Source organism: Microcaecilia unicolor, chromosome 1, assembly GCF_901765095.1.
Source record: "Microcaecilia unicolor chromosome 1, aMicUni1.1, whole genome shotgun sequence".
NCBI classification, from domain to species: domain Eukaryota; kingdom Metazoa; phylum Chordata; class Amphibia; order Gymnophiona; family Siphonopidae; genus Microcaecilia; species Microcaecilia unicolor.
This window is the reverse complement of record NC_044031.1, coordinates 137,684,141-137,710,872: the sequence shown is the minus strand read 5'-3', so window position 1 is coordinate 137,710,872 and position 26,732 is coordinate 137,684,141. Positions and strand designations below refer to the sequence as shown.

The 26,732-nt window shown below is 44.3% G+C and overlaps 1 protein-coding gene across 3 annotated transcripts in view; it reads left to right on the top strand.

Moving 5' to 3' along the window:
- The window catches only part of SLC25A13 (solute carrier family 25 member 13), a 424,259-nt gene that overhangs the window by 59,269 nt on the left and 338,258 nt on the right, over positions 1-26,732 (top strand). For all 3 annotated transcript variants that reach the window (XM_030200826.1, XM_030200808.1, XM_030200817.1), the window contains exons 2-3: positions 2,224-2,277; positions 19,778-19,920. In XM_030200826.1, coding sequence (XP_030056686.1) covers positions 2,224-2,277; positions 19,778-19,920 — 197 coding nt within the window. The remainder of the gene's footprint in view (positions 1-2,223; positions 2,278-19,777; positions 19,921-26,732) is intronic.

Sequence of the window (26,732 nt, the reverse complement as noted above, 5' to 3'; positions counted from 1 at the left end):
GCCGATTGAGCGCTTCTTCCCGGGTGTTTCCAGATCTATTCGGGGAGTGGATCCCATTGCAGGAGTCTCCGGGGAAGCGGAAACCCTGCTGGGAGAGGAAATCTCCCTGTCTCCACCATCGATATCGCTGATCCCTCCTAGCCCGGCATCGCGAGTGACCCTGGAGAGAAACCCCGTCGATCAGGAAGTGATTTCGACGAGGGCGTCTGGTGAGGACCCAGGCAAACAACTGATAGTCCGGGGCGTTGCGGGAAGTGTTCCCACGGCAGCGCAGACCTCGGAGGTGTCCCTGGAAACCCTAAAGGCGATGTTAGACCAGATCACAGACACACTTCAGAAGACGTCAGGTGATGTAAAAAGCCTTAATACCAAATTTGAAGAAATGAAAAATACCATAGACTCTGTTAAAAATGATTTAACAACACAAGTTCACTCTATAAAAAAAGAAGTAGATATCTTGAAAGAATTTAAATGTGTGGTTTCTAAAGACTCCTTAGATATTCGACGAAAGATTGAACAAATTGAAAACTTTAACCGGCGTCTCAACCTCCGTCTTTTGAATTTTCCTATAATAGCAGGGGAAACACTAACGGATACTTTTCATAAATATTTAATGGAAATTCTCCATATTCCTCAGGCGGCAATACCCCCCCTATAAATAGAATATATTTTATTCCTCAATCTAAAGATGGACAGCAAGACCTCGGAAAAGATACCGCTAATTTACAAAATATTTCAGAAATATTGGAACAATCCTCTGATATAATTATACACAGAGCCACGGTGATTGTTGCAATGGTCTTTGAACAAGATTATAATAATATCTTAAGATTATACTTCAAAAATATCAAAGCTCAATTCCATGGTATTAAGGTTTGGATCTATCCTGACGTGACAAAAATGACTCAACAAAAAAGAAAACAATTTCTTGCTTTGAAACAAAAAACTATAGAGATTGGAGCTACTTTTTTTCTAGCATACCCATGCAAGTGTGTAGTGAAATTGGGTCAAACAAAATATAATTTCTTTTCGCCGGAACAACTGAAAGTGTTTCTAGAAGTTAAAACAGTGAAATAAGTTAATTCTGGAACTCACAGCCTGTATTTTGTAAACATGAGTGCCTATTTAGGTCTAGTTTAAATTGCTTAATGCCTATATAACTTCTCTTACTCTTCTTCCCCCCAAGCAATTATTGGGGTCTAAGAAAGGTTAAATTTATTTGTATTTATGTTTGTAATTATACTCATTATAATTTTCTTAATGACAGAAATGTAAATTTTTATTTTAAATGAGAATGTTACAAATTCTTGAAATTATATATTTCTTTACCTGTATTGCTTTAACAAGGTTATCCTTGTGAATTATAATTAAAATTATAAATAAAATAATAAAAAAAAAAAAAAAAATCGGTGCTGAAAAAAGATATGCCTAGGTGTATTCTGTAAACTAGGTTTGGTTTACGCCATCCATGTGACAAAATTTAGTCTCACATATTTACGCCAAGTAAAACTTGGTGTAAATGCTGACGACTAAGTTAGGAGTGGAATGGGTGTATTCTATATCAGCGTGCATAGATTTTAGAAACGGCCACAACGTTCCATGGCCACGCCCCTTTTAAATTGTGCATCTTAGAATTTACATGTAAAACTTTACAGAATACCTTTGGCAAGTTCTGCACATAAATTCTAATTAATGCCAATTATTGTCAATTGCCTGTGAAGTGGCAATTAGCACTGATTGGCTTGTTAAGATAATTGCGCACATGAATGGGAATATGACCTGATTTGCATGCGCAATTCTGGATGCACTATATAGAATCCAGGGGTTTATGACTACAAATAACACTTCAAAAACATTTTTTTTTTGGGGGGGGGGGGGGGGGGATGTGGCATGCCAGACATCTTAAAAAAAACCCAAAACAAAACAGAGAGTTAAAACATATGGTACAAAATGATCATGAAATATATAATAGGAACTCGGATCTGAGGAGGATGCTGTTAATACCATGGTGAATATTGTGTAGGTGTTCTGGAAGAAAGACCTTTTTTAAATATTTGTGTTCAATAGTTCAGGCACCTTTTATAAAGTGGTTAAGCTGTGTGGTAAATGCTTTTTAAATGACTGAATATTTTCCTTTATCCTCTTTGATTTTGTTTTGATTGCATCCTGCCTTTGAGAGCACTTATAAAATAAATACACTAATATAACTTTGTTTATTTTTAGATGGTTTTAACAAAGAGAGCTGATCCAGCTGAGCTGAAAACAATTTTTATTAAGGTATGTAAACTAAAGTTTTTTAGGTTTTTAGTAGGCATTATTTTTTTTATTGTAGTAGGTCTATGGATCAATTTTAATCCCATTGCTTTTGCTATATGCTGATTATTGTTGTAATTTTTAAAATTGTCTAAAAACATTTTGTATATCTAATCTTATTGAGGCTAACGTGGAGGGGCATAATTGAACGAAAACGGCTATCTCCATGGGCGTTTATCTCCGAGAACGGGTCCGTGAAGGGGCGGTCTGAACCGTATTTTCGAAAAAAATAGACGTCCATGTTTTATTCGACAATTTGTGAGCTGGGCATTTTTGTTTTTCAGTGATAATGGAAAATGAAAGCGCCCAGCTCAAAAACGAATAAATCCAAGGCATTTGTTCGTGGGAGGAGCCAGGAATCGTAGTGCACTGGTCCCCCTCACATGCCAGGACACCAACCGGGCACCCTAGGGGGCAATTTTACAAAAACAAAAAAAAAAAGGTAAAAGAGCTCCCAGGTGCATAGCACCCTTCCCTTGTGTGTTGAGCCCCCCCAAATCCCCTCAAAACCCACTGCCCACAAGTCTACACCATTACTATAGCCCTAAGGGGTGAAGGGGGGGCACCTACATGTGGGTACAGTGGGTTTGGGGGGGGGGTTGGACGACTAAGCATTAAGCAGCACAATTGTAACAGGTAGGGGGGGATGGGCCTGGGTCCACCTGCCTGAAGTCCACTGTACCCCCTAACAACTGCTCCAGGGACCTGCATACTGCTGCCAGGGAGGTGGGTATGACATTTGAGGGTGAAAATAAAAAGTTGTGAAACATCATTTTTTGTGGTGGGAGGGGGTTAGTGACCACTGGGGGAGTCAGAGGAGGTCATCCCCGATTCCCTCTGGGGGTAATCTGGTCATTTAGGGCACTTTTTGGGGCCTTATTAGTGGAAAAAACAGGGTCCAGGAAAAGTGCCCTAAATTCTAGCTACAAACGCATACTTTTTTTCCATTATCGGCGAAAGGCGTCCATCTCTCCTCGGCCGATAACCACGCCCCAGTTCCACCTTCGCCACGCCTCCGACACGCCCCCGTCAACTTTGTACGCTTCCGCGATGGAGTGCAGTTGAAAACGTCCAAAATCGGCTTTCCATTATACCGATTTATTCGTTTTGTGAGATAACGTCTATCTTCCGATTTGGGTCGAAATCTAGGCGTTTTTCTCTTTCAATTATAAGGTGGATAATGTCTTAACAGACAAAATGGGATAAAGCATTAAGGTGAGTGAATCAATAAAGAAGAGACAATTGTCACACCAAGAAGGCTTTAATCCTTAACAGTATATCGATCAGTGTCCGTGGCACAGAAGGATGGACTTGACATAGCCATGTTTTGGCAAACAGTGTCTTCATCAGGAGTCGTGCAATTCTATGAGCAATTAAAAAAAAAAGATTTATAAATAAATTCATCAATACACATTAAAAATATTCCTAAATAAATAGCTGAGCGCTTAAAAAACAAACAAAGCAATAAATAAACCAATAGTTTAAATGACCTTATTAAAGTCCAATTTCTTTTAGCAAGGGTAATTGCGAATCATTAATTATGTGCATGCCCAACTCATGTAATAATATGAGTAAACTAGTAAAAAAGGCCCGTTTCTGACACAAATGAAACGGGCGCTAGCAAGGTTTTCCTCGGAGTGTGTATGTTTGGGAGAGTGTATGTGAGAGTGACTGTTTGAGAGTCAGAGTGAAAGTGTGAGTGTGTGAGAGAGAGAGTGAGTCTGGGTGTGAGTGTGTTTGTGAGAGAGTGTGTGTGTGTGAGAATGAGAGTGTGTGTATGTGAGACACAGTGTGAGAGAGAGTGTGTGTGTGTGTGGGCGAGAGAGAGAGTGTGTGAGTGACACAGATTCTCTGTGAGAGTGAGTGTATGAGACCAAGCGAGTGTGTGAGTGACTGTGTGGCACATAGAGAGTGAATGTGATACAGTGTGAGACAGAGTGTGTGAGAGTGAGAGTCAGAAAGACATTGTATATGAGAGAGAGAGTGTGAGCCCTGCCCTCCCAATCCATGCCCATCTGTCCCCTGCCCCCTCCATTCATCCTTTTCCAGCAATTCCCCTCTCTCCCTGAGCCCTGCCCTCCCAATCCATGCCCATCCATGCTCCTCTGTCACCTGTCCCCTCCATTCATCCCTATCCAGCAATTCCCCTCTCTCCCTGAGGCCTGCCCTGCAATCCATATCCATCCATGCCCATCTGTCCCCTCCATTCATCCCTATCCAGCAATTCCCCTCTCTCCCTGAGCCCTGCCCTCCCAATACATGCCCATCCATGCTCCTCTGTCCCCTGCCCTCTCCATTCATCCCTTTCCAGCAAGTCCCCTCTCTCCCTGAGCCCTGCCCTCCCAATCCATGCCCATCCATGTTCCTCTGTCACCTGGCCCCTCCATTCATCCCTATCTAGCAATTCCCCTCTCTCCCTGAGCCCTGCCCTGCAATCCATATCCATCCATGCCCATCTGTCCCCTCCATTCATCCCTATCCAGCAATTCCCGTCTCCCTGAGTCCTGCCCTTCCAATCCATGCCCATCCATGCTCCTCTGTCCCCTGCCGCCTCCATTCATCCTTTTCCAGCAAGTCCCCTCTCTCCCTTCCATGACCCCCCCTCGCATCCATGCTCCTCTCTCTCCCATGTCCCAGCCTGGCCCGCCCTCTTCTCCCCCCCCCCCCTTCGCATCCATGCCCCCTCCCCTTCGCATCCATGCTGTCGTTTCTCCCCTGCCCTCCCGCTCCCATTGTTCTACTTTACTGGCCACTCTCTTCTCTCCCCCCAACATCCCTTTTTGTTTTTTTTCTTCTTTTTAAATTTACCTCCGTGGCGGTTCCGGCAGCGAAGCGTCAGGGAAGGAGGTGGTGCTCCCGACGTCTAGCTTTCCCTTCGCTGTGTTTCGCCTTTTTTTGACGTCATCCTTGACGTCAGAAGAAGGCAGAACACAGCGAAGGGAAGGCTAGACGTCGGGAGCGCCGCCTCCTTCCCTGACGCTTCGCTGCCGGATTTGTTTTTTTTTTTCCGCCCTCGACGTCATGACGTTTGACGCGAGGGCGGGGCAGAGACGGCTGGCTGGCTTAAAGGCTTCACACCACGAATCCACGAACCCTTCAGCCTGGGAGTGACGTCAGATGGCTTCAGAACGTTGTCCTCAGAACGTTGAGGGTGCGTTTTATTATATTAGATATGATCTCCTAAACTCAACATTTCAGTATAGGAGAAATTCATTCCTAATGAGCTTCAGTTGGTGACTCCTTTTATGTAAGGACCTCATCAAGTGGTGCTGCATCTCACCATTTATTGTCATCGGCTCCTCTCCCAACCTCTCTTTATCTAACAATTCCTTGTCATCAACAGCAGATGAATCCATTAACTGATGGGTTATATCTGCCTACCAGCAGGTGGAGATAGAGAACACTGAAAAACCACAGTGACCTTGGACGGCTAGCCCCTTCTGCCTTCAGTATATCTCTATCTCCCAGCAGGTGTGGACATCGCTTGATCAGCTCCTAGATTTCTGCCTGGGGTGGCTCCTGTGCTTTTCCAGTAGAGAGGGGGTGTTGTGTCTGGTGGTGCCCACTTTGAAGGCATACTTGGTTTTGTTTCTTGTCCCTGCCTTACCCCATCCCCCCTCCTTCCGGAGTCCCTCTGTTGCTGCCTGTGTCCAACTTTCCTCACAGTGTAAAAAAAAAAAAAAAGGGCACGCTTTTTCAGCATTGCTGTTCTGAGGCTTTCTCCGCGTTGCTGTTCTGAGGCTTTCTCCAGAGATTCTGGTTCAGTGCAACGTGACCGGAGCTCGTTGACTCGGTCTTCTGAGGTGAGAGTGGTGCTCAGCTCCTCCGGGGAGGTTCCTGCGGATAGCGTTCTGTGCAGGGTAAGTTTTGGTGCGAAGCCGGCATTTTATTTCTATATTTCCGTCCGGTCGGGCGATGGCTGCTGAAGGCATTAAGCGCTGCTCCCACTGTGGTAAACGCAGGTCAGCAGCGAGGCTTTGCAGTGCGCGCTCCTTAGATGCTCGCGCTAGTACGGGCATGGCGAGCGGTGATTCTTCCCTCTCGATGGAGCTGGCAGTGGGCGCCATTTTGGAAGCGCCGCGTGACTCAGCCCTTGCGGTTGTGGAGGAGTCTGAGTGCAGGGGGATGCCTCGTTCCGAGGCTGCTGAGGAGCGCCTTCCTCCGCTTCTCCTAATTCGGGGGCGGAGGGCCAGGGTGAGTTTTTCTCCCCTGAATTTGTGCTGCTGATGCATAAGGCCTTTATGTTACAAAGGACTCTGTCGGAGGTGTCTGATACTACGTTGCGGACTGGATTCCCTCCAGGTTTTGATAGTCCAGTGTTAGCTGCTGAGTTTCCTTCTTCCCCCAAGCGTTGGACTGACGCTAAACGTAGATGGGTAAATTCCCCGTCTGAGGGTGGCGCCTCTGCCTTTTACCCCCTCTGGTGAGGCTGTGGGGAGTCTGAGGAGTCTGGTAGGCCCTCATGGATGGATGATCCAGATGAGGGTCCCTGTTTGCCACAGGATTTGGATGAACCTAAAGCAGTGCGGAATTTTCACCGCGACGAGCTGCCAGCACTCATTTCTGACACCTTGCAAGCCCTTTCTATTGAAGATCCGACCGAGGGCGATGCCTCCTCTGTTAATCCTAGGATGGCTAGTACTAAGAAGCCTTCTCGGGCTTTTCCTGTGCATGACTCCATCCAAGAGCTTACTTCTGCTCAATGGTCTGACCCTGATGGGCCTTTGAAGGTTGCCAGGGCTATGGGTCAGCTTTACCCTCTGAGTGAGGATCACTTGGCTCCTTTGAGGATGCCTAAAGTGGATGTGTTGGTCTCGGCGGTGACTAAAAAGACCACTCTCCCGGTGGAGGGAGGGGTTGCTTTGAAAGATATGCAGGACCGGTGGCTAGAATCCGCGTTGAAGCGGTCCTTTGAAATCTCGGGCCTTTCCTTAAGGGTGGCGGTTTGCAGTTCTTATGCAGCCCGTGCCTGCCTTTCCTGGTTACAGCAGGCGGGTGGTATGCCCGAGGATGGTGCGGGTTCCCTCTCCGAGGTTGGCCCGCGTATGGAGTCTGCCGTCTTTTTTGGCTGATGCCCTTTATGATCTGGTCAGAGCTTCGGCTAAGCAGATGTCTGTGGTGTTGTTGCCCGCTGCTTTCTTTGGCTGTGGCATTGGGCGGCTGATATGGCCTCTAAGCAGAGGCTGGTGAGGTTACCCTTTCATAGTAACATAGTAGATGACTGCAGAAAAAGACCTGCATGGTCCATCCAGTCTGCCCACGATAAACTCATATGTTTATACCTTACCTTGATTTTACCTGTCTTTTTCAGGGCTCAGACCGTATATGTCTGTCCAGCAGTATTTCCTGCCTCCCATCACCGGCTCTGGCACAGACCCCGTATAAGTCTGCCCTCCCCTATCCTAGCCTCTCAACCACCAACCCCTCTTCCCCCCGCCACCCAATTTCAGCTAAGCTTCTGTGGATCCATTCCTTCTGCACAGGATTCCTTTATGCCTGTCCCATGCATGTTTGAATTCTGTTACCGTTTTCATCTCTACCACCTCCCGCGGGAGGGCATTCCAAGCGTTCACCACCCTCTCTGTGAAGAAATACTTCCTGACATCTTTCCTGAGTCTGCCCCCTTCAATCTCATTTCATGTCCTCTCGTTCTACCGCCTTCCCATCTCCGGAAAAGATTCGTTTGCGGATTAATACCTTTCAAATATTTGAACGTCTGTATCATATCACCCCTGTTCCTCCTTTCCTCCAGGGTATACATGTTCAGGTCAGCAAGTCTCTCTTCATATGTCTTGGAACGCAACTCCCATACCATCCTTGTAGCTTTTCTTTGCACCGCTTCCATTTTTTTTTAACATCCTTCGCAAGGTACGGCCTCCAAAACTGAACACAATACTCCAGGTGGGGCCTCACCAACGTCTTATACAGGGGCATTAAAACCTCCTTTCTTCTGCTGGTCACACCTCTCTCTATACAGCCTAGCAACCTTCTAGCTACGGCCACCGCCTTGTCGCACTGTTTCATCGCCTTCAGGTCCTCAGATACTATCACCCCAAGATCCCTCTCCCCGTCCGTGTCTGTCAGGCTCTCCCCACCTAACACATATGCCTCCCTTGGATTTCTACTCCCTAAGTGCATCACTTTGCATTTCTTCGCATTGAATTTTAATTGCCAAACGTTAGACCATTCTTCCAGCTTCTTCAGATCTTTTTTCATGTTTTCCATTCCCTTCGGGGTGTCCACTCTGTTGCAAATCTTGGTGTCATCCGCAAAAAGGCAAACTTTACCTTGTAACCCTTCGGCAATGTCACTCAGAAATATATTGAACAGAATGGGCCCCAGCACCAATCCCTGAGGCACTCCACTACTCACCTTTCCCTCCTCCGAGCGAACTCCATTTACCACCACCCTCTGGCGTCTGCCCGTCAACCAGTTCCTAATCCAGGGGCCTTCTGTTATTTGGAGAGGAATTGGAGAAGATTGTTAAAGACCTAGGGGACTCTAAGTTCCAGCGGTTGCCTGAGGATAGGCTGTGGCCTTCTTCCAAAAGCTCTGTTTTCCTCTCCTCTTCCAGGCCACGTTTCCATGCAGCTCGCAGGTATTGCCCGGGGCGCTCTGCTGGGTTTTCTCAACATGCCCGTTTTCAGCAGAGGAATTCCTTTCGCTCGGACAAACGTTCTGCAGCGGCTGGACAACCGCCAGGAATTCAGGGGCGTCCTCCACAATGATGGGACGCTGGGCCACTCGTCGATTCCTGCAGTAGGGAGTCGTCTTTCCCTCTTCATCGAGGAGTGGACCAAGATTTCTTCAGATCAGTGGGTCCTGGACCTGATCAGAGAAGGCTACCGATTGGAATTCGGTGCCCCAGTGAGAGAAGCTTTTATGGAGTCCCAATGCGGCACTGCCGTCAAACGGGTGGCAGTAGAGGAGACCTTGCAAGTCTTGCTGCACCTCAGAGTGGTGATTCCGGTGCCTCCTGCCGAACGCGGCTGCAGTTGCTACTCCATTTATTTTGTGGTCCCTCAGAAAGGCGGGTCTTTCAGACCGATCCTCAACTTAAGAAGAGTCAATGAGGCCCTATGAGTGTGACACTTTTGCATGGAAACCCTGCGCTCCGTCATTGCGGCGGTACAGCCAGGAGAGTTTCTCACGTCTCTGGACCTCAAGGAAGCGTATTTGCACATTCCTATTTGGCCTCCGCATCAGCGGTTTCTCTGGTTTGCGGTTTTGGGCCAACATTTCCAGTTTCGGGCCTTGCCTTTCGGCCTAGCCATAGCTCCCCGTACCTTTTCCAAGGTGATGGTGGTAGTAGCTGCCTTTCTCAGGTGATAGGGTATCAGAGTTCACCCGTATCTCGACGACTGGCTCATCAGGGCGGATTCGGCACACAAGAGCCGACTCGCCACGTCCAGAATTATAACAGTTCTTTAGACTCTGGGCTGGGTGATCAATTTGCCCAAAAGTCACCTGACCCCCTCTGTCTCTCGAGTATTTGGGGGTCCGGTTCGACACGGCCTCGAGGTTCATATTTCTACCCGACCACAGGCGATGCAAGCTTCAGAATCGGGTCTGTCTGCTCCTGCGGATACCTCACCCTCGAGCTTGGGACTTTGTTTAGCTCCTGGGATCGGTGACGGCCACCATGGAGGTGGTTCCCTGGGCGAGAGCTCACATGAGGCCGCTGCAGATTGCTCTGCTTCAGCAATGGTCTCCGATCTCCCAGGAATACCAACGCAGACTAATGTGGTTCCCTGCGGCCCGGCACAGTATGGATTGGTGGCTCTCCAACAGGATGCTGCGGCAGGGAATGCCGCTCACGCTTCCTTCTTGGTGCCTGGTGATAACAGATGCCAGCCTTTCGGGCTGGGGAGCTCATTGCCGGGGAAGCTATGCTCAGGGTCGGTGGACACCCGTGGAAACGGGATGGTCCATCAATCGCTTGGAACTGAGAGCGATATTGGAGGCTCTACTGGCCTTCCACAAGACTCTGAAGGGGCTTCCTGTCCGGGTGCTGTCGGACAACATGACAGCAGTGGCCTACATCAATCGGCAGGGCAGCACTCAGTGCTGGGCCCTGGCCGCGGAGGCGGCTCAGATTTTCCACTGGGCCGAGCTCCACTTGAATCTGCTGTCCGCAGCTCACATAGCAGGTCAGAGCAACGTGCAAGCCGATTTCCTCAGCAGACATCAAATCGACCCAGCGGAATGGGAACTGGCAGAAGAAGTTTTTCTTAGATATGTCCCAAATGGGGGACTCCCGGTTTGGATCTAATGGCGTCAAGTGCAAACGCCAAAGTCCCTCACTTTTTCAGCAGAAGGGAGAGATCCTCGCTTGGCGGGGTTGGCTGCTCTGGCTCAACCCTGGCCCTCGGGCCTCCTATATGTGTTCCCTCCTTGGCCCTTGATAGGGCGAGTCCTTCTGCGGATTCGACTGCACCGAGGATTGGTGATTCTCATCGCTCCGGATTGGCCAAGGCGTCCGTGGTATGCGGATCTCCGTCGGAAGCTGGTGGAAGCTCCACTTCCTTTGCCTCTGGTGCCGAACCTGTGGTTCAGGGTCCAGTGAATATGGAGGATCCCTGCCGATTTGGTCTTACGGCCTGGCTCTTGAGAGAGCACAATTGAGAGACAAGGGCTACTCTAACAAGGTCATCTCCACTCTCTTGCAGGCCCGCAAGCGGTCTACCTCCGCAGCTTATGCTCAGATCTGGCGCAAGTTTGAGGTGTGGAGTGTTTCAAAAGCGATCACACCCATGCGGGCTACAGTCTCGTCGGTCCTGGATTTTTTGCAGGATGGCTTACAAAGAGGCCTGGCTTACAACCCTTCGGGTTCAAGTGGCAGTGTTGGCATGCTTCCAAGGGAAAGTCTCTGGCTTGTCCGTTGCTGCTCATCTGGACATTGTCCGATTTCTCAGAGGGGCGCATCGGCTCTGTTTTCCTGTTCGGTTTTCCTGTTCGGTTTCCTGGGGCTGATGTTGAAGGCTCTTCAGCGTTCGCCTTTCGAGCCGCTTAGGTGAGCTTCTGAGAAGGATGTGACTCTCAGGACAGTCTTTTTGGTGACCATGACATCCCCTAGACGTGTATCTGAGCTCCAGGTGCTTTCCTGTCAGGATCCTTTTCTGCAGTTCTTGGAATCCGAGGTAACTGTACGTACAGTGCCTTCCTTCCTGCCTAAGTTGGTTTCAGCGTTTCACCTGAACCAGCCCATTTTTCTACCTTCCTTCTCGAGGGAGGACTTTCCGAATTCCTTGCATCTTTTGGATGTCCGCAGGGCTCTGTTGCAGTATCTTCAGATGTCAAATGACTTCAGGACTTCTGATCACCTTTTTGTATTGTTGACAGGTCCTCGACGTTGGTGTACGGCGTCTAAGGTCACTATAGCCCGTTGGCTCAGGGAAGTCATTTTTTCTGCGTATCTGCTTTCAGGACGGTCTCCGCCTGAAGCGTTTAAAGTGCATTCCGCGAGAGCGATTTCCTCCTCGTGGGCTGAAACGGGTGTTCTTTCTCTTCAAGAGATCTGTCGTGCGGCTACTAGGGCTTCTCAGCTCTCGTTTGTACAGCATTACAGACTGGATGTGGCAGCGAGGCAGGACGCACATTTTGGAGCGCAGATGCTTGCTCGCGGAGTTGCCTGTTCCCACCATACGTAGGGAGTGCTTTTGTATATCCCATCAGTTAATGGATTCATCTGCTGTTGATGACAAGGAAGGGAAAATTAGGTTCTTACCTTGGTAATTTTCTTTCCTTTAGTCACAGCAGATGAATCCATGATCCTTCCCTGTCTGACTTTGTTTTTGTTGTTCAGATCCTTCATGCAGATATTGTATCGCATCGGGAGGAGTTGAAGATCAGTTCTCAGAGTTTCTACATGCTGTTCTGTTGTAGGAGGTTGAGAATGTCCCTCCTTTGTTGGTTATTGCTCCGGTTCTGAGGCGTTTGTTCACTGTGAGGAAAGTTTACGTTATTTTACCTTTCTTTTTTTACTATGCTTTGGAAGTTTCATGTACTGAAGGCAGAAGGGGCTAGCCGTCCAAGGTCACTGTGGTTTTTCAGTGTTCTCTATCTCCACCTGCTGTTAGGGTGATATAACCCATCAATTAATGGGTTCATCTGCTGTGACTAAAGGAAAGAAAATTACCACGGTAAGAACCTAATTTTCCCTTTTTAAACTTGCAATTCACTTTTTTAATTAATTATTATTACTTTTAAAAGTATACAATCACACTTATCTTCAGGACCAGTGGCCATACTTTGTGTAAAAACACTGTTTCAGGATTCGGTCCTGTCAAAATAAGCTTATTCTTTCCCACATGCTGCTTCCGCTAGCATATCAATTTTTTTGGCAAAGATATGCTAGCGGTAGAAACGTGTTGCAGAGAAAAAGCTGGTTTTGACAGGACTGAGCCATGAAGCAAGGTTTTTACATGAAACATGGCCCATGTCGGCATTTCGCCACTGGTCCTGAAGATGAGTGTGATTGCATACTTTTAAAACTAGTAATAATTGATTTAAAAAGTGAATTGCAAATTATTAGATAAGAGAAGTGGGGGAAAGGATCCAATGACGATTGATGGTGAGACGCTATGGTGAGGTCCTTCACATGAAAGGAGTCATCAGCTGAGGCTCATTAGGAATGAATTTTTCCCATACAGAAATGTGAGTTTATAAGATCAATTTACACATATTATTATAGCGTTGGGCAGTCACATAATGAATGATTTAGTTCAAATGTAGCAATGACTTTCCATTAGAATAAAAGGAATAATTTATATACATATATAAAAATGTAGTTGCAAAAATTCTATAAACTTAAATAAACAAATGTCATTCCATTAAATGAAAAAGTGACATTCCATTTGTATGCAAAAACCTGTGTACACATATAAAGAGAAAAACTATGAAATCATATATACAGTGCACTCCATTTAAGTGCACATCGGATAAGCGCGTGCTCTGTTTAACTGCATGCCGTACTTTGGTCCCATTTTTGGCGCCATCAATTTCTATGGGGACAAACTTCGGTTTAGCGCACCACTGATAAGTGCAAGATTCGCTTATATGCATGGTTTAAGACTGGTCTTCTGCAGGAAAGACTCCGCATAAGCAGCACACGAAATATGGAAGCCGATTAGCGTGTGACAACTAACGAGATTTCAAATTTACTGCCCCTTTAACTGCCACAGGCAGAATAAACGAAAGACTGTTGTTAGAGTGTACACTGCGGTCGTTGTCAAGCAACTGTAAGACTTTAACACTGGCTGAACGAATAGAAGTTCTTAAAAAATTAGAAAACAAACAAAGTCAAGCATCTATTACAAAAGAATATGGTGTCAATCCCAGTCAAATTTCACATATCTTGAAGCAGAAAGACCAGCTTCTGGAAGACTGGTAAAAAACAATACAAATCCACACCGGAAACGAAAATGGGCAGGAAAAGCTGAGGAGGTTGAAGACGCTCTTCTTCGGTGGTTTTCTCAAGTCAGGAGCAGACAGTTTCCTGTCAGTGGTCCACTGCTTATGGAGTAAGCTAATCAGCTAGCTGAAAGTCTTGGACTAACTGAATTCAAAGCCACCATTGGATGGTTGGAAAGATGGAAGGAGAGGAACAACATAAAATTCAAGAACCAGCATGGTGAAAAGACGCTGATGACTTTGGTTCTGGAAATTGGGTTGTTTTATTTCTTCCTACCATCTTGAACGAGTTTGCACTTTGTGACATTTTCAATGCTGAAGAAAACAGTCTCTACTGGCGAGCGATTCCTGATGGAACACTTGCATTCAAACAAGCCGAAACTACTTGAGGTAAAACGTCGAAGGACCGACTGACGATCCTCCTTTGCTGCAATATGGATGGGAGTGAGAAGTTGGAACCACTCATCATTAGACAGAGCAAACAGCCCCGTTGCTTCAAGAATGTTAAGTGACTTCCTGTGTCATACGAGGCTAACGTAAATTCATGGATGACTGGGGAAATTTGGAAGCAGTGGTTAAAAAGTTAGACACTAGAATGCAGGCACAAAAGCGTCAGATTTTGTTGCTTTGTGATAATTGTGCTGCACATAGTGATGATGTCAGGTTGTCTAACGTGAAGGTGATGTTCCTGCCACCAAACACTACCCCTCTGATCCAACCTATGGATCAGGGCATAATAGCCAATTTCAAACAACATTATCGGACTCTTGTGCTATGTCATCTGATGAGCGTTGTGGATGACCAGACTGGCAAGGATAAACGTGCTGTTGAACTGGCTCGTAATCGATCACTGTTGGATTCCCTACATTTGCAGAAAGAAGCCTGGAATCATGTTAAACAGGCAACCATTGTGAACTGCTACAAGTGGACAAGCTTTGTTAAGGATGTGGAGAGGGACGAAACAGATGCAGCTGTTGCAAACGCATCAGATGAACAGGCTATTGACATCTCAGCCAGTGTTACTGAAGAGTTTCATCACTACGTAGCTGGTGATTATGATCTACAAACAATTGAGGACAGCACTGATAATCCAGATATGCACCTACTCGCAGGCAACGGCTGATGATGAAAAAGATGATGAAATGAGCAGCGAGGCACATGCTGACGAAATTCAACAACCTCCTGTCACTTTTTCAAGAGCGCTGGAGAGTCTCAACACCCTGCGGGCCTATCTGGAGGCTACTGGATGTCAGTGCTATGACAGTTTTTACCATCTGGCAGACGTAGTCTGTGGAACTCACAGACACAAGAGTGTAAAGAGGACTATGACTGATTACTTCAAGTAAACCTAATGTCAGTTAATGGAGACTGTATACTGTATGTATAATAAACTGTACTGTACATATGTTTATCAGATGTGAAGCATCTTTGGGTCACAACGGTTAAGTGCATGTTCTGGTTAACTGCATGTATTTCTTTGGTCCCAGACCCTTGCACTTAAGTGGATTTCACTGTAGTTATAAAAATATGTAAAAGGTTATTTTCGATATGACGTCTAAATCCAACTGTAGACATTTTGCATAAAACATCCAAAAATCAAGTGGCTAACATGACCAATTTTGAACCAGAAAAAGTCTATCTTATTGTTTCGAAAATGGCCATTTCCTAGATGTTTTAGACATTTTGTGCTTGGTGCATTTTTCTTTTGTGACCATTTTCGGGGAAAAAAAATTCCAAGGGAAAACACTCAAAAACAAGCCATTGAAACGTATTGGGGGGGGGGGGGGGGGGGGGGGGGGGGGGGGAGGGTTGCATTCTTAGTATTCTGACTACACAGACATCCAAGCAGAGCAGTGGGGCACCCTAGAGGCACATAAAAAGTCCTATGTATACATCTCACTGTTACTCCCTTATAGTGTATGGGGAGCTCTCCACAACCCACCATCAATATACTGTACCCAAGTGTACATCACTACAATAGCTTTTATGTCTGCAGGTGTCACCTCTATGTGGGTACAGTAGGTTTTTAGTGGATTTTGGAGGTTTCACACTTTCCACCACAAGTGTACCAGTTAGACTGTGATATGGGCCTAGGTCCCCTTCTCTACAGTGCACTGAAGTGACCACTAGGCTACTCCAGGGAACTGTTTGCTGCTCTATTAGGATGGCTATAACATCTGATATTGTCTTAGAGGCATGTATGTACTGTTTCTTTCACATCTTTTGGGGTGTGAGGGTGGTCAGTGACCGAGTAAGGGGGGAGGGTCATGTCTTAATCCCTTCAGTGGTCATCTGGTCATTTATGGTACCTTTGTACGACTTAGCCGTAATCGAAACAGGACCTGACCAAAATGTTCAACTTTTAGCCCTAAACGCCAAATACAGAAGAAAGCAGACGTCCGCAATGGAAAATCCAAGCGAAGGGCACAGCAAAGGCGACAAAATAGATGATGCCAATCAAACTTCTACTGGACTCAAGAAAAGTTCACAGCAAGAGTTTATTATTCAAAAAAATGGACTCAACACGAATCGTGTTTCGTCCACTCTGGCCTGCCTCAGGAGTCCCTGTATGGCACAGTGCTGTTGATTCTTTAGAAAAATTCTTCTCCCAATGTTTGGGTTTGCTAACAAGACCTGGAAAATATTAAAGAAACCTTTCAGCTCCTTTATACCAGTACGAACGATACTGCTCGAAAAGCGGCCTGTGTCGGGCAACTGTCTTAGATACGGTATCTTCAATAAAATATTTTGGACAATATACTGATCTGCTTGCTCATTTCCCTATTGGAACGATCTACTGAGTACTGAACATTGGAAAATATTCTATATATGGCGCCTGAAATATCGGTGCCTAAAATATTTCTGCCTAGGCTTATTCTATAAATCAGGCCTAGGTTTAGGTGTGGTTTAGGGAATACGCTTAGTGGTCACGCCTGCACCTAACTCTCAGCATGTCCATTTACACCGAGTAAAACTTGGTGTAAATACCGGCGCCTAAGTTAGGCAAGGAGCAGGTGTATTCTATAACCCTGTATATAGATTTTCAGAATGCTCACAGCGCGCCCATTCCACGCCCATGGCCACACCCCCTGTTGTCAGCACGCATTACAAGTTATGTATACCAATTTACAGAATACACTTAGCAAGTTGTGCTCATATTCTAATTAATGTGAATTAGTGTCAATAATTGCTTGTTAAGTGGCAATTATTGGCATTGATTGGCTTGTTAAGTAATTAAATTGCACATGCAAATCCAAAATATGACCAGATTTGCATGCACAGTTTCAGTCACACTATATAGAATCCGGGGAATTATATGTAAAGCGCCTCATTGCATTTTCTTTCTAAATGCGATTAGTGGTATATGAAGCTTCTGTAAATAAAATAAATGTACATGCTAAAATTAATTTATTTTAAAAACCTCTGGACAGTATAAGAAAACTTGTTTTCTCCTTGGATGACTAGAAAGACCTCTGCCATCCTATCTGTTTATTTATTTACTTATAGTATTTGATATACTGTCATTCTGGCAAGAGCCAACCAAAATGGTTAAGAAAAGTACCGTTTAGACAGCAACCATATCATAGGGGCTGGGAAAAATCAGTGCTGTTCTGTAGAGGCTGCTCTGGGATGAGTGGCACCTAGTGGAGATTCACATGCCCAACTTTGGGTGTGTCAGCCTACATCAACTGAAACCTGGTTGCAAATCTTGACACCAGAGTTGAGTGCAGATCCACGCAATTCTATAACACTTATTGTGTCTTTTTTTTTGAATGCCCCTCCCATGGTCAGATCCCCTTTTGTGTTGCACATGAGAGGCCTTGGGTGCCGATCTTTATAGAATTGCACACAGCCGGATTTGTGCGCAAATCCAAATTGGTGCCAATTAATAGCATTAATTGCTTCTTAACAGCAAATTATTGATAATGACTCACTATCTAATTTATTTGCACACAGATCTCAGGATCGCGCACAAATTTGGGTGTCATTTATAGATTCTGAGGAATAATGTCTAAGAGTTTCTTCATCAAATATACTTTACACAGAAAAAAAATAAAGTAACAAACACACAAAAATGAAGAGAACACTAAAATAGAAAAATAAAAAACATATAGACATCCGGGGGTACATATATCAAGACCATAGAAGCTGGGATAAAACCAGCAATTCCTCGTGTAATTAGCAGCTTCTGATAAGGGAACACAATGAATGAAGCAGTGCTTAAACTGTATGGTACTGGATAGGCCATATATGTTATGATGTAATAAAAGTTTAGTCCATGTCATCTATTATACCAGTGATGTGGTTAGAAGTTTCGGGGTCGAAATTCAGCCAGCAGTGCTCAGTATTTTGCTATCCGGCTATGGGGTACTGCTTAAAGATAGGACTGACTGTAGTCCTATTTATACAGTGACTTTGGCCAGTTAAGTACTAAAAATTGGCACTTAACAGGCCAAGTGCTGACTCTGCCCACGTAATGCCCCCAAAAAGCCAATTTTGCTTTAGGCACTAACTGGTTAAATGCAGCTGAAACTGACCAGTTATTCCCAAACAAGCAATTTATCCAGCCAGAAGCCATTTCTGACCAGTTAGATCACTTTGAATATCAATTCCCTTCATTTTTTCCCCTCTGCCTCCATCTGCTGGTAAGGGAACATAACTCACTGGTCTGGCAGGATTCAAGGACAGAAAATGATCAGGTTAAAAATAAATTTTACATAATACAAATTTCCATTTTAGAAGAATTGAAAAAGAAACAAATGTGTAATTCTATAAGCCAGGTCATCACTTGCAATCGTGTGGTTTGGAAAATCTGATTTTTGCCAGCAGTGAGAATTCTGTCTGGCTCAGACACGCGTGTCCTGTTTCTCTGGCATAGCATTAGATGTGTGGAATAAATTGAAAACTGTTTAGGATTGTTCGTTTTAGGTGGCAGCTTAAAATCTGGTTATTTTTCTTGGTAATGTGTGTGTGTTTTCTTTTTACTAATTGTACTTTTATGTATGTATCCCACACTATACAACTTTGTTTTGAAAGTTGCTGATTATAAGACTTTGTGATAAAGTTAAATTAAGAGATACATAAAACAGCAGAAGAGAGGCAAAAAGCCCCCCCCTTTCTAAATATTTGTTATGATAAAGAGGTACCAGAACCTGAAACCATGCCAATAGGATCAAACTGAAAATGTGACATTTTAGATGTCACATTTTCAGTTTGATCCTATTGGCATGGTTTCAGGTTCTGGTACCTCTTTATCATAACAAATATTTATAAGGGGGGGGGGGGTCCCTTTTTAGATACCTTGGTTCAAACCACCAAGCATTTTCAATAGATGCCAACTTTAACTCCCTTCTGTGCTTCCCTGAATTACTCACCTGTGTTAAGTCTCTGTACACCACTCCCGTGTACTTCCACACAAGATTTCGTTGAGTTGGGTCCATATGCCTCAAAAATACCCACATTTCTTAAAAGAAAACTGCCTACTTTCCCCCCTTCCTCAATTACCAATCAGTTTTGAAAAGTAGAAACATCAGAAGTTCACCTAAGAACCGACCTTCACATAAAGTTTTTGGTACAGCTAAGTGGGCAGACTTATACGGTCTGTGCCAGAGCCGGTGGTTGGGAGGCGGGGATAGTGCTGGGCAGACTTATACGGTCTGTGCCCTGAAGAACACAGGTACAAATCAAAGTAGGGTATACACAAAAATTAGCCCATATGAGTTATCTTGTTGGGCAGACTGGATGGACCGTGCAGGTCCTTTTCTGCCGTCATCTACTATGTTACTATGTTTAGCCATTCTAAAGTTATTGGGCAGGGAATATGCACATAAAAACAGACATTTTACCATCTAATTTGTCTTTTATTCAACCGTGGTGAAAATGGAATGATAAAAAAGGAAAGCATACTTTCACTTAAAAAACAAAAGTATTAATGTCTGTATGTGTGAACGGTCCCTGAGTATAATGCATGCTTGCTGAGTTTAAAAATGTAACTAAATATGTTCATTTGGTTTGCTAAACATCTAATGCAGTCTTTTATCTTTTATCCCAGTATGCAACTGTTGAAAAGAATGGAGAGCGCTTCATGTCCCCTTATGACTTTGTTAGACATTACTTAAATCTGACTGGTGATGGGGAGCCTAATCCAAAGACTGTGCAGCTCCTGGCAGGTGTGGTGGATCAAACCAAAGATGGGTATGTATACATTATCAAATAAGATCTCCAAGACCATTAGAAAAGATATATAAGCAAAGGGCCAGATTCAGTAAATGGTACCCAAAGTTAGGCGCCATTAAGATCTACAGTAAGGGGGAGATTCTATTGGTGCTGAAATCAGTGCCGACTAAGCATATTCTATAATCTGTACCTAGATTTAGGTGCCGATTATAGAATACGCTTAGTTGATATTTCAGCACCTAAATCCACGCGCATCGTTACACCATCGAAAATGTGGTGTAAATCCCAGCATGTGGATTTAGGCGCACTAGGCCATATTCTATAGTGCATAAATTTCAGAGCACCCACAAAACGCCATTTCCCCACCCATGACCACACCCATTTTTGCTTGTGTGCGTTAGAAGTTCGGCTCTCGAGCAAAAAGAATTCGTTAAAGAGTACGACTTCTATAAAGGCCACTAAGCAACTGTTATAAAATAGCACTTAATGCAGATTCTAACACTCAGCTTTCAGCATGAGGACTTATGCCTGCTGAAATGTGATATAAATACTGGAACACAACTAATGGCAGTTGGGTGCGTAAATGACCCTATTCTGTAACACTACGCCTAAATTTTGGGAATGCCTCTGACCCACCCATGCCCCTCACCTGGCTACATCCCCTTTTGAGTTGCACATGAGACAATTTAGGTGTGCAGTGTTATGGAATCTACATTTTAATTAGTGCCAATTAATGTCAACAATTGATAATAGCTCATTAACTAATTAGTTTGCAAGCAGATCTGGGCTCTGTGCCCAAATTTGAATGGTCTTTATAGAATCTGGGGGAAATTGTCTTCCAAGGGATTGTTCTTCTATCCTTTATTGTACACGTGCCAGAAGCATTTTATTGCAGAGTTTTCCAGCCCTCAGAGGACCACAGATTAACACCGTTTTTTTAAAGCACTCGTTGCTACAAACTCTGGATTCAACAGAAGTAGAAAACATGAGGTCCAGAATCTTCTGATCTTGGGTAGATGGACAGATATTTAGGTGGCGATTACATTTTATAAGTTAACTAGAATCTTCAGTGCTGCAGACTCCATGTACTAGTGTACATAGTGCTTTATATCTCTGGCAAACATTTAAATTAAGGGCCCCCAAAAACAAATTTGGAGAGGACCACCAAAATTGGACTGGTCCACTCCAAAAGATCATGAAGAGGCTTCTAATGCAGGGGTAGGCAACTCCAGTCCTTGAGAGCCCCAAGAATGTCATGTTTTCAGGATATCCACAATGAATATGCATGAAATAGATTTGCATGCACTGCTAGTATGCAAATCTATCTCTTGCATAATCATTTTGAATATCCTGAAAGTATGACACCCCTGGAGCTCTCGGACTGGAGTTGCCTGCCCTTGTCCTAATGGACCACTTCTTCCTTGGGGTTCTCCTTGTACTGCAGGACTGCTTGGGCATAAAATACACATTGCTTCATATTCTGGTTTTAGGCTGCTTTCAAAAATACAGTACTGATAGCACCTAGTCATAAAATATCTGTTCTGTTACTTAGGCTACCAATATGGATATCTTGATGTGGGACTATTTTGCATTTCTTGTTGTTGCTTGTGTCCCAGTATATCAAGTGGATGATTAGCTAAACCTGTTAGATAATCTCACACATTATGCATTTTTCCCAATTTTAAGCAAATAAGATTTGTGTCACTAGACTTTCAGCTCAATGTACTTTTTCAGGTTGATATCAGGTAGTGTTATGCAGTGGCAGGAGTGGACAATATAGGGGTGAGAAATCCTGGAGGCCAGTCACATTTCATTTCAGTATCAGCAGTTTTTGTTCCTTTGTAAAAGGGGAATGCATAGCATTACAGCAGACATCAGCTCCAAATGAATGAAAGAGCAAAAGATGCTACCTTGCATTTGCTTTGCTTTCTTTTGTCTTAACTGCTTTGAGATACAGTGATTTCCACAATTCATCTTTACTTTGGAATTGATGTACCATCTGCCACATGTTGGCTCAGTAGGTTCAAGGAAAGATGTTTATTTACATTTTTGGAATGTGTTTAACCTGTCTCTTCATTTTTATAGTGCCCGACTGGGTTGTATTTTTAGTAAGTCCCAGCAGGTGTCTGTTGGGTTGACCCTGAGACAGAGAACTGATGTAATGTCAAAAGGTGTCACTCATTATTCTCATGCGGGACTTCATTATACCTGTTTCACTGGAAGATACTGCTTTCCTGGAAGCTGCTGCAGTACCAAATAAGTAATGTGACATTGAATGTTGTGAGTTTACTAATAATAGCTGCTGTCTTATTTTACAGTTTTTGCCTCTTGTGAAATTACAAGGCAATTAATGAGCATGTGCCTGAGTGGCAGATGCATATCTGGCCCGCTAATGAGCTTCTTACTTAATGACTAGATTTTATATATCTTACAATATTTATAAATTGCTTTTAATTAACAAACATTGTGTGTTCTTATTTTTTTAAACCCTTAATTGCAAGAGCTTAGTGTTTGTATTAATATGAACATGAGCCCTGTATTGTGAAAGGGAAGCTGCTGTGTATGGTTAGGCTCTGGCTAGAATTAGGCAGCTGTTTATTTGAAGGGCCTGTGATCATGGTGCCTAGTAGTGCAAAACTGCTGTATGCATGTTTTGCTTGTTTATTTTTACAATCTTCTGGCTCCTGGACCTTCCTTGTCTACCTTTACTGTCCCCAGAGATGAATAGAAGGAATTTTACAGGCGAGTGGAGATGTATGCAGTGTGAAGAAAAGCTTGAATAGGAAAAAAAAACATATGAGTAGTTCACAAATGACCCTGGGAGGTTATAGAGCATAGGCGTAGTTTGACTGTTCACTGGGGGGGGGGGGGGGGGGGAGAGAATGGGAGGAGCATATTAGCATATCATTTGCATATATATACATATGCAAATGAATATGCTAATATGGAGGAAGGAATTGAAATTTACAGGCAAAATATCACAGATGCACATTTCAAAAAGCTGACACATTTCAATTAATAAATTATGAATAAAATACTTTTATCTACCTTTGTTGTCTGATCATTTAGTTTTTCTATTCGCTTTGGTCCCAGTGTCTTCTGTTTTATGCAGTATCTTCTTTCCAGTAGGCTTCCCTCTGCTCCCCACCCTCCCAGTCCCATCCATCTCTTGCTCCTTCCCTTTGCTCCCCACCCTCCCAGTCCCATCCATCTCTTGCTCCTTCCCTCTGCTCCCCACCCCTCCCAGTCCCAACCATCTCTTGCTCCTTCCCTCTGCTCCCCACCTCTCCCAGTCCCATTCATCTTCTGTTCCTTCTCTCTGCTCACCATCCCTCCGTCCCATCCATCTTCTGCTCCTTCCCTCTGCTGTGCCTGACCTCTCCCAATCCCATCCATCTCCTGGTCCATCCCTCTGCTCCCCACCCCTCCCAGTCCCATCCATCTCTTGCTCCTTCCCTCTGCTCCCCACCCCTCCCAGTACCATCCATCTTCCCTCTGCTCCCCACCCCCCATGAGATCCAAGATGGTGACTCCGTTTACCCCCTCTCTTCCTCCCTCCCTCCGGCGCAGGCAACAGTCTTCAGCTTTTTCAGCATTCCTGGCAGCGGTAGAGATGTACACGCTGCCTTCGGTCTGCCCCGGAAGCCTTCTCTTCAAGTTCCTGTTCCCACCTATGCGGGAACAGGAACTTGAAGAGAAGGCTTTGGGGCAGAGCCGAAGGCAGCGTGTACATCGCTACCGCTGCCAGGAACGCTGAAAAAGACTGCTGCCTGTGCCGGAGGGAGGGAGGAAGAGAGAGGGGTAGACGGACACGCTCCTCTCCGTCCGCTTGGCTTCCCTGCCCTCTCTGTCTGCGTCCCGCCTTCCTCTGACTTCAGAGGAAGGCGGGACGCAGACAGAGAGGGCAGGGAAGCCAAGCGGATGGAGAGGAGCGCGTGCCTGCATGTGTTTTTTTTTTTAACTAATGGCGCGGCGGCGCCTCGTCGTCGTTTGGGGGGGCATTGCCCCCCTCGCCCCCCCCCAGTCTACGCCTATGTTATAGAGGATATGGTGGGGAGTGGGGGGGGGGGGGGGGAAGGAGAGAAAACACCATTGAAACAGGTTTTTAAAAAGTACCTATCTTGTGATTATTGATCACATTGATTGATTGTGATTAAAAGATAGCGGAAGTAGCAGATACTCTGTGGCTGGGTCTCCAGAAGAAGCCACACGTGAAACATGTCCCCGTTGGGACCTCAGCCTAATGCTGAGAATTATTTGAAAGCTATGCAGCTACGATAATTATTGCTATCAATATTGAACATTGGACATTTAAATCTTTGATCCTTTGGAGTTGCATCACAGACAACAGTTGATAAAACAGTTACGCAATTGCTTTGTGTATTAAGTATCTTTTCTCATCTGGATGATTATAAATAAGTCAATTGTTTATTTTGTAGATATCATTTAGGACAATTAAAGTTTTTGCGTGCATTTTTGAATCTACTGAATAAAACATTTTTGGGAGGTTTTTTTATGACCGATGAATACTTATGGACTAGTCACATGAATAAATGGCCGAGATTTAAGAGAGCCACTTTTGGGTTTTGCTCATCTTGAGCTTATAAGAAATAAATTACCTAATGAGTTATAAATGTAAAAACTGAATACTTGTTGTTAATCCAAAACTTAAAGTAGCAGTCCTATCTCTCTCTCAAAGCTACTAGTATAAACAATTCTTTATTATAAGTTTCTTTACCATTATTACCACTATCAAAACATTTATGTGCTTCCTGCTTATCCTGCATGCTTACCAATCAGCTTATCCTACTCACTAGCTATTCATCAATTCATTTATACACTCATTCATACCGTGATAGACTGAACCCTTCTGCACCACCTTCACCCACTGATATTACCACATTGTTTAGTACATAGTCATTAACACAGTATATTCCTCAACATATAGTCCTCTATTCTTAGTCCAAAGTCCTTAAATCGAAATCTCTCTGAATAAAACGGTTGCGGAATTCAAGCATGCGTGGGATAAATATAAAGGAATCCTGTGCAGAAGGAATGGATCCTCAGAAGCTTAGCCGAGATTGGGAGGCCGGACTGGTGTTTGGGTGGTGGGGCTAGTTCTGGGCATGACTTCTACGGTCTGTGTCCTGAAAATGGCAGATACAAATCAAGGTAAGGTATACACAAGAAGTAGCACATATGAGTTTATCTTGTTGGGCGGACTAGATGGACTATGCAGGTCTTTTTCTGCCGTCATCTACTATGTTACAATGGGGCTCATTTTCAAAGCACTTAGACTTACAAAGTTCCATAGATTACTATGGAACTTTGTAAGTCTAAGTGCTTTGAAAATAGGCCCATATGTTACTATGTTACTCCCACTTCAATTATGTGGGTCTCTTCATTAAAAAACGCTCATCGGTTGTGTTTTTCCATGGCAGTTCTGTAAGTGGTGCATTGGGTGCTCCATCGTCTCTTTATAACAAACTCCAAACAAAAGTCTTTACAAACATTGTTTGAGACCAGCTTTCTGTAGCTTATGTCTTTTGCCACTGCGGACTCTGTACAGCACAAGGCGTCTTCAGGGGCTTCAATTCTAAACACAGCAACAAGACATGGAAGCCGTTACTCCCCCTAACCTCATAGCTGTACACCTAAACTTTAAATATCTTATATATCGTGCTCACCTTAATGTCTTTTTGTACACATTTCTGTGGCTTCTGCCAAGATGGTCCCCTCCACAGAATGCAGGAAGTGACGTCAATTCTACAGCTCCACATGTGCAATTAGCAAAACGGTGGTGTCATGCACTACTACTGCAATTTATAGGTTTCCCCACTCTACTTCTTTATTCAGTCCTGTAGGGGTCACTGTTCTCCAATCATGAATTGCTGTTCCACCTTCATCATTATCTGTAATACATTGCCTCTACTCAAATCCATCTGTTGCAAAACTGTAAATCTGAGATCTTCCACTGTGTGTTGTTTACTGAGCCAATGTTTCACTAATGGCGTATCTATCTTCAATAATCTGATATTACTGAGGTGTTGCGCTATTCTATATTTTACCTTTTTAACAGTTTGACCGATATAAAATAGATTGCACGGGCACTTGATGGCATATACTACAAAGGCTGACTCACAATCTGTATAAGACCATAACTGATACTGTCTCGGACTCTTTTGATTGGGAATCTCTACACACTGAATCTCCATAGCATATGCGCAATATGTGCACCCTTTGCACCTATGATGACCCCGTCGTTCCATATCTCTTATACAACCGTGTTGCTTTAGTTTCCCCCCCAAATTTTGGCCGCGTTTATACGAGAACCAAGGAGGTTCCTCAAAAACCATGTGAATACCTAGTATTCTCCAGTGTTTATGTATGATTTGAGTGACTTGCTGAGAATATGCCACAAAAGGTAAGATGCAAGTGAGATGTGCATCTTTAGTCTCTGTACCCTTTTGGAACAACCACTGTCTTTGCACATTATATGTCCTCTTAAAAGCTTTATGCACAATCTTGCCTGGATATCTCCGTTCTTTAAATCTTTGCTTCATCTGCTCTGCCTGTGCTACAAAGTCCTGTTTCTGAGAACAAATCCTACAAATTCACAAAAATTGTCCTATAGGTATGCCATTTTTTAAAGGAGTTGGATGGTGACTCGTATAATTGAGTATGGTATTCCTATCCGTTGGTTTATGAAACACTTGAGTAATGAATGCGCTGTTATTCCATTGAATTCGCATATCTAAGAATTCCACTTTGTTCTTGCCTATATGTACTGTAAACCTGATGTTAGGATCACATTTGTTCAGATAAATTAG